This window comes from Fragaria vesca, linkage group LG2, assembly GCF_000184155.1.
Source record: "Fragaria vesca subsp. vesca linkage group LG2, FraVesHawaii_1.0, whole genome shotgun sequence".
Lineage (NCBI taxonomy): Eukaryota > Viridiplantae > Streptophyta > Magnoliopsida > Rosales > Rosaceae > Fragaria > Fragaria vesca.
The window spans coordinates 29,409,997-29,422,612 of NC_020492.1; the positions used below are offsets into that span (position 1 = coordinate 29,409,997).

At 37.5% G+C, this 12,616-nt stretch overlaps 1 protein-coding gene and 1 pseudogene across 2 annotated transcripts in view; both read left to right on the forward strand.

Moving 5' to 3' along the window:
* LOC101301077 overlaps window positions 1-1,711 on the forward strand; it is a 10,263-nt pseudogene extending 8,552 nt beyond the window's left edge. Inside the window, exons 7-9 of the transcript XR_184168.1 lie at window positions 186-1,292; window positions 1,477-1,556; window positions 1,655-1,711. The product of XR_184168.1 is annotated as an uncharacterized LOC101301077 (transcript). The remainder of the gene's footprint in view (window positions 1-185; window positions 1,293-1,476; window positions 1,557-1,654) is intronic.
* A 3,804-nt stretch (window positions 1,712-5,515) lies between these two features.
* LOC101314151 (NAC domain-containing protein 89-like) lies at window positions 5,516-9,324 on the forward strand. The gene is made up of 5 exons (XM_004291641.1): window positions 5,516-6,581; window positions 7,234-7,490; window positions 7,630-7,914; window positions 8,382-8,663; window positions 9,039-9,324. Exons 1-5 carry the CDS (start codon window positions 6,056-6,058, stop codon window positions 9,078-9,080), a joined length of 1,392 nt encoding a protein of 463 aa, XP_004291689.1. The 5' UTR covers window positions 5,516-6,055; the 3' UTR covers window positions 9,081-9,324.
* The last annotated feature ends 3,292 nt before the right edge of the window (window positions 9,325-12,616 follow it).

Sequence of the window (12,616 nt, forward strand, 5' to 3'; positions counted from 1 at the left end):
AGAGAGAGAGAGAGAGAGTAAAAAGATTAATCAGGGCTATTTTAGTCATTTTGGTCGAGATTGATGTCATTTTGAAAGTTTAGGTATGAAACTGATTAAAGAAAAAAGATGAGGTATCAGACTGATTTTAGACCTAAAGTTTAGGGTAGTAAACTGAAATTTTTCCTATGGTCTTTTATTAACAGCCATAGAGACATCAAATTGTGTTCAAAAACCTATTCTAGTGGTAGATGAATACCCTGATGTATTTTCAGAAGACTTGTTTGGAGTACCTCTTGAAAGGGAAGTAAAGTTTCACATTGATCTTGGTACCTCGAACCACACAAATATCAATGCCTGCTTACGAATGGCTTTAACAGAATTAAGAGAGCTCAGAGCACAACTAGATGATTTAGAGAAGAAGGGTTTCATCCGTACAAGTAGTTCACCTTGGGGAGCACCTGTTTTGTTTGCTAGGAAGCATGATGGAACATTGAGGCTATGTGTGGATTATCAAAGGTTGAACAAGGTTACCATAAAGAACAAGTATCCATTACCACAGATTGATGAATTATTTGACCAACTTTCTAGGGCCAAGTACTTCTCCAAGATCGACATGAAATCAGACTACCATTAGCTACAAGTTAGAGAAGAGAATATTCCTAAGACTACATTTCAAACACGGTACAAGCATTTTGGAATTTGTTGTCATGCTGTTTGGAATGACCAATGCAGCTACATCATTCATAGACCCCAATGCACCTGCATCATTCATAGACCTCATGAACTGAATTTTTCAACCGTACTTAGACCATTTTGTGATCGTTTTCATTGATGACATCCTAATGTATTCTAAGATGGCAGAGGAGCATGATGAGCATCTGCGAATTGTTCTGCAAAAACGTTGCTGGAGATCCAATTGTATGTTAAGAAATCAAAGTGTGAATTTTGGTTGTCTGAAGTACGATTTCTTAGGCATGTCATATCTAGTGATGGTACATATGATCCTAGTAAGGTGGAGATAGTTCTAAACTGGAAACGACCAAAGAATGTCTCTGAGAAGATAAGTTTCCTTCGATTAGTCGGATATTACCGACGCTTCATCAACAATTTTTCTAAGATTGCTTCTCCATTGATTCGTTTAAATCGAAAAGGAGTAAAATTCGAGTGAAACGATAAATGTGAGTTAGCATTTGAGGAACTCAAAAAAAGACTGACAACTGCTCCATTACTTATCCTACCTAACAATGAAGATCCATTTGAGATATACACTAATGCTTCAGCTCAAGGACTTAGGTCTGTGTTGATGCAAAATGGAAGAGTGGCAACCTATGGTTCCAGACAACTCAAGACACGTACATGAAGTGAACTATCCTACATATCATTTGAAGTTGGCCGTAGTTTTTCATGCATTGAAAATTTGGAGGTGTTCTTTGTACGGGAGTCAGCTCACTGTCTTTTGTGATCATAAAAGCTTGAAATATATCTTCACTGAACGAGATTTGAACCTGAGGCTGAGGCGATGGATGGAATACTAGAAGGATTATGACTTCGACTTTGTTGGGTTTCCAACCCATGTGTTTTTTCTAAGGTGTTTCGTCTTAGAGTATGGTGTTCCAATAAGGAAATGATATACTTATTGATGATGGTGTACCTGTAATCTTGTTGATTACAGAGAAGGAAGGAGGCATTATTGCCTACCACTAATAGGATTGAATTTCCTATTTGGTGAAGAGATCTGATATCCTTATGGCTATATAAAGAGAGGTTCAGTTCTAGGTTTTGTATCGCAGAGACAAAGACTAAAGTGTGTTCCATTCTCGGTTAGAGGGTGAGAGAGGGCAAAGAGGAGAGAGATAGGAAGGTAAGAGAGAGTCATTGTTTTCTTATACTTTCTGGTGTACCCATTATTAATAGTGGAGAGTGTTTTCTGCCGGTGGATGTAGGCAAAAGTTTTGCTGAACTACCTTATATCTGTGTTCTTTGTGTCTTATCTCTGTGGTTGTTTCTTTTGGTTTGCTGTGCTTGTTTGGGTTCCTTGACATACATAATTGGCCGATATCACAACAGACTTGCATTATCATCTTGGATTATGACTTTGACTCATTTTATGACCTCAATTTCTTGTAATGTTTAGTTAAAAGAACTAAAAACGATATTTTTTGAATTATCGCATTTCGAATTTGAATTTTTTTAGTCAAAATTCGGACGTGACACGACCACCCTTTGATAGAGTCGCATACACCAACGGCAGGGTTGATACCACAAGCCGACCCGAAAATCTACCAAGAAATCCTCGAATCCCTGTTCACGATAAAAAAAAATTAAAAAACTGCCATCTCTACCGCTTTTGCATTTGCAAGCCGGAACGACAAGTCAACGATGAGGACAAGATCTCCATTGCCGTCGACGGCCGACCTCTACGTCTCTCAAGAGTCAAGAGAGAGACGAAACATTACTTGGGAGATAAAATGAGAACATTTGATATGTTTTTGGTTTTTAATTTGGGGAAGCGATGGACTACGCCGTAGTACAGTACGTCATGAGTGGGAACAAACACGTGTCGACTTTTCATCGACGGAGACAAAATTTGAGGAACATCGATGGGATTTCTCAGATGACGGTCGTTCCCTTCGTCATCGACGCCGTCTGGTTAAAAGCGAAGGGCTTTTATGGAATCCGGTGAGGTGAGAAGGGGGAGGTAAATATGACGTTCACGGGAGATCTACACTGAGCAGCCACGTCTCCTGTTGAGAGGGTGAATTAGCGGCAAGTAAAACATCCTGCACAATTAGGCAGAGATGTTCAAAACTTTTGAAATCGATTTACTGAAGAACGGGTTGAAGGTGGAGTAAAGCGTGGTGCACATTTTCGGATACGAAAAAGGCGTTTTTGCTCACGAGCTTGAAATCGATGAATGCAACCAGATTCTGCGCATCCCTCTGGGGGCAAGAGTTCTAATCCAGATTAGTTACAGTTCATGTTTTTGAGATTTGATTAACAGCCGAGAGCTTCTTCTTCGGGACATCCGATAAAAGTGGAACGATACAGAGAAGATTAGCATGGCCTAAGAGGTGCTCATTGTATGCATTTGTCAAACTGAAAAGGATGCTCACCACCTGTTTGATGAAATGCGTGTGAGAACCTCTCCCCTTTAGCTTTACTTGAACTGAATATTCTTTACCATTTTGTGCAGAGATTAACTTTTTGTGTTTTTTTTTTTTTTAAGTCGCATTTGACTGACTTACTTGAACATAATTATTAGTTGGGTTTAAAACTTGTTGAATTTGTAATGAATCTACTGTAAGTACTTGGTATTGAATAATCACATGTAATGGCTGACTAGTTTAATGGAGGAAGGATTCACTTGGGGTCTTGAATGCTGCAGAGGCAATCAGCTTAGAAAGTAAATCCCTTTCTGCAGATATATGTTAATGGAGGGAAGGACAGCACAAAAATTGGAGCTCCCACAGATTTGGAGCTCTGTATAACAGTTGGCCAATCATTAGAGCTCTGTATTCCCACACTCCCACATCCTTTATCTGATATATAGCAGACAAGAGGAGGACTCCCACAGATCTCACTCCATTTGCAAAAAAAATTATGTTGAAAGATAAGGCAGTGCTATGATAAGATGCTGCAAAATGCTGAAACAGATAAGTGATGATAGGTCTATCGTATGGTACATGAATTGAATAGTTGAATGAGGGACACTGGCTTGTGAGAAATTTTGAAATCACTAGGGTTTGTCTTGCTATTCTCATAAGTTATTGTCGTCCCATAGCTTTCACCTATATATGCTACTGTGGAAACCACGTCCTCCTTTCGAAACATGCATTTCCTTACCAAAATTCGTACATAACAAACAAGAAAGTGACATCAATGCTGTCACTTTCTAAGAAACAATCAGAGGCATGCATTAGAAATCTAGGTCTGTTTAATACTTATAATCAATGATGTTGCCAACCAGAACTGGTGGTGTTACTTGTGTATGTTATGTGAATAGGAATTGTGAGCACCAATTGTTTGATGAAATGAGTTTGAGAATCTCTGATAATTGTTTCCATCATGCTTATTTGAATTGAACAGTCTGCATTACATGTAGTTTTGTGTTTCCGTTTACCGATTTTTCTTTGCATCTGACTGAGCTAAATGAACATTGTTATTAGTTTCACAATGGTTAATGTCATTGTATTGAACTTGGCAATATACTCATACTTGCAACTATAAGCAGAACTGTTTATTTGGGTTTGAATGTAATGCAAACATGTTATATACTTATATGTGAGTATACACGTTTCCGTAATGCAAACAAGTTTGGTTTTGAATGCTGCAGTGCCAATCAGGCCAACAACTTGAAATTCCTTTCTGCAGATATATTTTGCTGAGTAAGGATCCCTCTCATTAATTTTGGATGACTGAGTGTCAGAATGGTACAGCACAACTCATGGTTTAGAGTTATAGACTGTAAGCCACTACACTTTGTTGTTAGAATGAACTGCCATTCAATAAATAATAATAATGGCTTGCGGTTTTCGCTGTCGTTCATTTTGATAGAAAGAAGTATACGAATTGTTGAAGAATATAAAGTTGTACGTAGTAGTGGAAGAGAATAGGGTGAATTCAATTCCTTGTCAGCTTTTGGGATTCTTTGTGTTTCTTGAATTCATCTTGATTGGAAGGTATGCTGCTATCTAAGGTTACAGCCACAATCATGGTGGTTTTTGTTTTTGAAGGCTTGGTGAGGACATAGCACAGAAGCGCCTTTGGGGACTGCTATGACCTAGCACAGTACTTTGATGAATTATTGATATCGACTTCTTGCTTATGTAGTTGTGTCTTAACATAATGCAAATCATTTAACCATAGTTCTGTAAAAGTCTGGTGGTATTTCACTAAGAGCCTGATATTTGACATGTCACTATAAGAATGATATGAAAAATTCTATGCATATTATGGTCTTATTTACTATTAAGAAGGATACATAGTCATTAAAAATCATTCTTATCGTTAGAAAATAATTTACAAATTGATAAGTCATAATTGTGGTTTTGGGTTGCTGCATTGTCATGCGGAATAAAGTTGAATACCAGTAATTTTCACAGTAGTGTATCCCCATTTGAATTGGTCATTCTCTCATAATAAACTTGCGGCTATTCAAAGATTTTGATATTGAAATGCTGTTTTAATTTAAGTATTAAGAGATTAGAGGATTTATACATCAAGCCTTGATGACTAAGTGTATAAAACTATAAATCCAAGTCCTCGACATATACCTTTCACTTGACCTTTAGAGTCATTGCTTAATATTCTACAATATGGGATAGACTGAAGCATTATCAATAAGATCCCATAAGGTGCATATAGCATGCATCATCGACAATGCAATCTTTCTATTCGGCTGAAACATTCCTCATCAGTTCAGTCTACATACTGCCTGTTGAGCAAAACAATAACCATTATCATAAGAACCCAACATATCAGTTCAATTAATCTGCAACTCTGCAAGAATAAAATATGAACCCTAAACATTGAAGATTAATATATAATGAGAATTTCATGAAGTTCAATCAATATGTTAGCAACTTACCATCCAGTTGCAGCATCCAAGATCAAATGGCATTAATAGATAAACAAAAGTAGCAATCCCAGATGATATGTTTATCGAGGACCAGGATTCGAAATATAAAATTAGTTAGGCATATGTGCAATCTAAGATGCAAAATGATAAACCAAACAAAGAAACATATACGCATGCAACAGTTTAGTATTCCACAGGTAAACCGTTGATGAGGGCGGGCGATCAGTGGGGCAATTCTAACCAATTAGAAAAAAAATGAACCTGAAGCGGACTGTTTGGGTTTCCGGCGATGGCTACCAGATTAGATTCGACTCTGAGTCTGACCTCCTCGCAATGAGCTTCGAACTGTATCGAAATAGTTGACGGAAGCTTGAGACGCGGGATCGATCTCGGGCCAAGTCTCTTTTCTATCCCTTAGAATAGCAGTGAAATCAGCCAGTTACCGTGACGACCAAAAATTACACAACTGCCCAAAATAAGAACGAAGGAGATAAAATGATGAATAGATTGATGATTCACACCACCACCAAAACACCTTATCAAAAAAATGGAAAAACAAAAGACGATGCGTCTCTCCACGTGACGACCACACCTCTTAAACCCCCTCGTACTGTTGGCCCGCAATCAAACAAACCTCAACACGCAAAACTAGACACATCAAACAAAGCAACGCATAAAACCCTGAAACCCCCCATACCAGACCAGAGAGATTCTCATTTGACCAACCTTCCCTTCCAAGTCTCACTTACCCCAAAATTCCCCTTCCGTTTCCTCTCAACAAAAACCAACCCACAAAATCCAGAGAAACTTAGATTCAATAGAGGAAGGGAGATGGGTGGGATTTCCAAGGAGGCTCAGCTGTCCATCGCCGCCTCTTCGATGTTTCCGGGGTTTAGATTCTCACCGACAGACGAGGAGTTGATTTCGTACTACCTTAAGAATAAGTTGGAGTCCCCCGAGAAGAGCGTCGAGGTTATTTCTGAGGTTGATATCTGCAACTTCGAGCCATGGGACTTACCAGGTTTGTTTTTTCCATTTTTGTTCTGCATGTCTCAGTTTTGCTTTGGACTTTTTGATTTGTTTGGGAATTGGGTTTTTGTTTCTGTAATTATAGTGATTGATTTTCTTTGAACAATAAGTTGGCTTGTGTTTTTTATGTCTCTGAGTTGAGAGTTGAGAAGGACAGCTTTGAGTTGAGTAAATTCAGTCTATTTGGAAGCCGATAAGGACAGAAACTTTATTTAGTATGAGATGACCACGAGAGAGCCAAATTTTACCACTACACAGTCCTTTGCAGTTGTATTTTTTCAGTTGACTAGTTGATGGGAACATTTTAGGCACATCCATTTTGGGCATTATTTACAAAACCAAGTGTGAGAGTTCCACTATAATGTAACGCTGCGCTAATGTTTAGGAGATTGTATATAAGAGTCTCTAAAATGATCCAGTAGAAAAAATATTATTTGCAATTACGGAGTAGCATGGTGGGTCTGTTTGGTTGCGACAGTCAACAGAGTAAATTTTGGGGAAGCTCACTTTAATATGTTGTGTGTTTGTGCGTGTAAACTTATGTTAATTGTATCTGATGTAGATTTTTCTATTGTAGTTTGAGTCTGCGAAATAAATAATTGTACGTCTGATTTATGTTTGATTGATACTGGGGTTTTTTGTAGCTAAGTCTGTCATTCAATCAGAGAATGAGTGGTTCTTCTTTTCTCCACGGGGCAAAAAGTATCCAAATGGTTCACAGAGCAGAAGAGCAACTGAATCTGGTTATTGGAAAGCCACAGGCAAAGAGCGTAATGTAAAGTCAAGTTCTAATGTTATCGGTACCAAGAGGACACTTGTGTTCCACATCGGACGTGCACCGAAAGGTGAAAGGACTGAATGGATTATGCATGAATATTGCATGCTGAATGATAAATCACAGGTGAATTTTTCATTAGTCAAAAACTCAAAATAAAATCAGTTAGTTATTTGATTTTAACCACCCACAGAAAGTTGGTATGCGTTGCACACAAGTCATGAGTGTATTACTTATTTATTTTCTGAACTGGTTGTATCCGCAGGATTCTATTGTTGTTTGCCGTCTCAGGAAGAACAGTGAGTTCCGTCTGAATGACACCACAAACCGAGGTTCCTCAAGTCAAAGTCCTTTATCAGCTCAGCATAATAGTGAAAATGTTGTATCCGAAATTGGTACTGATCAAGGGGAGAAGGCAATTGACTGCAACTCGAAGAAATCTACTAGCAGTTATGATTCTCATTCTATTGAGCAAATGGATTCTGCATCAGATTCGTATCAAAAACTAACACCGGAAGTGACACAAATGGAATCATCTGAGCACCAAAAGGTAGGTTTGTTTGTATCTCAGCATGTTGCTCTTTCTTTTTAGTTTGTTTTCATTATAGTTTCTAGATTCTTATTTGGTAACAACTTACAAAGTCTAGTTTTATTTTAAATAATAATTAGATGTACATTACACATAGTGACTATCTATGTAATATGTGGTTGATGGACTTTGTATTACTTCAGTAAGCATGCATAACGGAGCAATGTCTCTGCTGATAGGTTAAGTGCACAACAAAGGTGGCTCGGTCACGTCACACTTTCTTCCTAAGCTTGAACATAAGTTCCTATATTGGTTTACAGCATTATAAGTAAGAACCATGATGTGTTTTATTGAATTGGTTCATTAATCCATGTGGAGATATAGGTAATAGGAGAATACAGTTAATGAAATTCTAAATGATGTTATTATACCTTAGTTCTCATGTCACTATCTCCCTTGTTGAATCCATGTCATTTGTGACTCTGCAGCGTTCATATGATGATGACTTCTTCGCTGATATACTTAAAGATGATATAATCAAGCTAGATGAATCTTCAGTCTCTGTTGCTGATAACATACTACCTGTGGTTGAAAATAATTCAGAAGCCCAACAAGAGTCGATGCAAGCCGTTGTTTCTCAGGCCATTCCATTTCAAGGTACTGCAAATCGAAGAATCAGATTAAGAAGGACAAGGTTAAGGATTCATTCACAAGCATCAATAGAACGTATGACATCGGGGCAGTCACCAAAATGTTTAGCAAATAATCAGGTCTTGATATATGTATTTTTGTTTTTCTAGTATTGCTGGTTCTGTTTCTGTCAAATTTTTGTTTTTCTAATATTTCTGGGTCTGTTTCTTTTTATGGTGGGAGGTTTCTGGCTAGCGAAAAACTTCATAAATGAGTGAAGTAAGTATGTAAAGTTTTTCGACACATAATCACTGTATAAAGTTTCTATCACAAAATGTAAATAGTAGACTTCATGTACATGACCGGCTGTGGACTTTGTTGGAGCATAAGATTATAATTCCCATGGATTGTCTATTGGAGTGACACTTGGGTTTTAATTATAATTCTATGTTTTGGAGTTTTCAGTCTTACTCTTCTCTCAATGAAATGCTTGAGGTTAATTTTACGTGTTTCAGTGCAGCAGATGTTTGCTAGATGATGCATATTCTCCACACTAAATTTGAGGCCATCGGTCCGCAGTAGTTGTCCAAATCTCGTTCTGTCAGCTCCAATCTTTATATTTAGGAGGTTCTGTCAACTCCATTGGATTGTAGACATCCAACAATTTTCAACAAAATGCAGAAACATAACAAACACTTGACACAATGCCAAAAGCAGCTACAACCCAAAGAATAGTATGTCAATGACCAAGAAAGTTACTGATCACAGAATGAGTGGCTACTTAAGTTCCTTGTAACAGGCAAGGAGGTAAACATTTTAAGAGGGGTAGTATTTGTGAAATCGGAAAAATTGCTTTCTGAGATTATATTTTAACTTACGATTTGGTTTTGGCGACAGTATTCTCTAATTTTATTGTGTTTAGACAATTAAAAGTACACTATTGTTCACCTCATTAAGATGTACCTTTAGTATGTTCAATTACCTTTAAGCATCATTTGGTTCGTAAAAGGAAAGCATTCATTTGTCTTTCTCAAGAAAAGGGAAAGATGAGGGAAATTAAATTTCTGAAGAACTTCGGAATGTTGTTAAAAAGTTTAGGATTAATGAGATAAACTAAGGTGTTTTGAGCAATATACGCAAAGGAAGTAGGAGGGTAAGTAGTTCCTTTACCCAAAGGCCAATTTGGAGAACTACTTTCCACCATATTTTCTTTTTTGTTGTGAAAAGAATTTTGATATCCCAAACTTAAGAAATGAACAATTTTTCATTCCCGATTCTTACTTTCCGTGAACCAAACAAGATCTTAGATGTAAAATGGTCAATCACTAGCTAATTAAATAAAAAAATAAGATTAATTTTCTTAAAAATAATATATTTTCATCGTTGTTACATGCATGTACGGATGTTTGATTAATTACCGACCTTTTAAACATTTTTTCTACTATTATACGAACTGACCTTGTAAACATTGTTGATAATCAAGTGTATGTTTAGTTTTGTTAGTACCGTTGAAAATTTTACGAGAATAGATTCATAGGACCAACATGCAGTTGCACCAACATGAATAAACTATGTTGTTTCAACAATAACTCCATGTTCCACATGCTCCGCTGCATATCACCTTACTACTCACTGCACAAATCTTGTTGTGTAGTGTATTAGATGTATGCACCATAATTCAATACTTCCCCTCAAGGTGGAGCAAGAAGATATCCAAGCTTGCAAAGAATACTTTGAAACTGAACCGAAGTGAGGGACTTTGTAAACATAACAGCTAACTGATCTTCACTTCTGGTGTAGAGACTAGAGAGTTTCAATGACTTGAGACTGAACTTGATTTCCTATATAATGAAAATCTAATTCAATATGCTTAGTGGAACACTGGATTGGAGGCAATATGCATGGATCCGGATTTTCTGCTTGGATTTAAGTTGGTTGGATTTGCTTGGATGTCTTATAACCATTAGATGGAGTAAAAATGACATAAGGATGGCATGACTATCTTAGATTGTACTCAATCCAATGGTTAGAAGTCATCTCAGCAAATCTAAGCAACATAAATCCAAGTAGAGAAGTCAAATTCAATATGCATAGCAGCTTGGTTATCACAGTGTAACGACATAGCTGTATTATGAGGGAATCCTAGATCACTAAGGAGACTTTTCAACCAAATAAGTAATATATTTATTTTTATGAGAAAAAACTGTGTTAGATAGAGGTGCCTCAAGACCAAACCCTGATTCCAAAATCCTTTTTTCAAAAATCCAAATTTCGTGATTCATCAATTTTCGATGGCAACAGTTGCATCTCTCATAAGAGGAATTATTACATGTTCCAGGCATATTGTTGAGTGGTGTTCCCGACCCAATAGTTCTAGGACATGTGTATTTTTTTACACATCACTCACCTGACTTAAAACGGTGTTACTGGTCTGTTATCGGGGAAACAAGAAACTTCAAGAAATCAGATCCATTCTTATGAAGGAGAAGGAAGCTCAGGGAAACTCAGGTCGATCTGCCCTCTTACCGTCTTACGTACCCAAGTAAAACATATTTCCACTAACATAAGCTTCTATGTTTGGTTTACAGAGATTTGAGAGGAGAGAAAAAATAGATATGAGTTTTCCTCTCTCCGCCACCGCCAAATTCCGAGCACCACCGTGACCACCGGCTTCCAACGAATCAGTTCCTGCCTCCGCGATCATCTGACGACATCAAAAACTGACTCACGCTTCAATATGCAGGTACCCAAAATTTCTCTGGGCACCCAAACCTTCTTCTTCGCATACAAAAAGTAACAAAGGGATAATTGTCTTCTTTGTTAGGAGCTATACTGATTCTTCACCCACATATATACAAGTCTGATGACATAAGCATAATCTCTTTGAACCCAATCAATATTTCAATCTTGGAACCCAATTAATATTCCCTTTCACTACACATCGCTTTTGAACCCAAATCAATTTCTTTGTTTTCTGTCTATTTCGTTCAAGAGTGAAGAAGAAGAGTTGCTGCATAACGCAGATTGACGGAGTTAACAGGCTAAACCATCCACGTATCTTTTATTTAAATAATTTTACACGTGTCCTAGAACTATTGGGTTCGGAACACCACTCAGCAATGTGCCGGGAACAGGTAATAATTCCTCCTCTCGTAGCCAACCCAGTTTTCTTGCGCAATCCTCGCCTGAAATTCAACGTAGCAAAACTGAGCGCTAGTAGCCTTCGTGCGTCTGTTTCTTTTTCTTCTTCTACTCCTAAATTCAATGTTGACGTGAAACTCAAAAGCTTCTACTCCACAGCAATGAACAACCGGTACTGGTCAACCATCACCACCGACTCAGGGAGGCATGCTTCTATGTGTCTAACACCTAATGTTATTAAACAACTTGGACGTGTCGGCGGTAAGTGGTCGACGGTGTACCTGTACGACCCTAGGTCAGCAAACACTAGCGACTCGCCTTTGGCCAATGGTGGGTGCATACATCCTAATTTATCTTGTCATCTCACTTTATATCTGCACTGTTTATGTGCCAATCTGGTTAAAGCCCTTGCTCTTGATATTCTTTGCAACTCCCATGGCTCTGCATGCGTATTCCTCTCTACAGGGGCGGAACCAGGATTTGGATCTTGGGGGGTTCGGATTTAAAACTAGAGTATAGAGGATTATAATGTAATATTTAGCATGTATTACATACCTTATTAATTTATATAGGGTAAAACAAGTAAATAGATTAGACTTCAATGCTAAATCTAAACAACATTTATGCATTTCTTTTTATAAATTGGATGCAGTTATTATACATTAAGTAACATTTAGTTCTAATTTTTTATGCTAAATTGTTGTTTTATTGATTACGGGGGTTCACTCAGTCAATTAACACAGGATTTCATAATCTCCATTAGATACATGTGCTGATTATAGAAGGATTGATAATTGTTGGCAGGGGTCCGGACCCCTGGGTAGTTCTACCCCTGGTCCTCTGGAGAAACAAGTGTCGTCGATCTATATATATATATATATATATATATCCTTTCAGATACGGATATCCGTATTTAATTAAAAGGTACGGATTTCTTTAATTGACATACTTT

What these genes read in the sequence shown, in the direction of transcription:
- LOC101314151 (XM_004291641.1), top strand. Translation starts at nt 6,056, where the DNA reads ATGATGAATAGATTGATGATTCACACCACCACCAAAACACCTTATCAA. An exon ending in CGAGCCATGGGACTTACCAG is followed by an intron (nt 6,582 to 7,233) that starts GTTTGTTTTTTC and finishes GGTTTTTTGTAG; the next exon opens with CTAAGTCTGTCATTCAATCA. An exon ending in TGCTGAATGATAAATCACAG is followed by an intron (nt 7,491 to 7,629) that starts GTGAATTTTTCA and finishes TTGTATCCGCAG; the next exon opens with GATTCTATTGTTGTTTGCCG.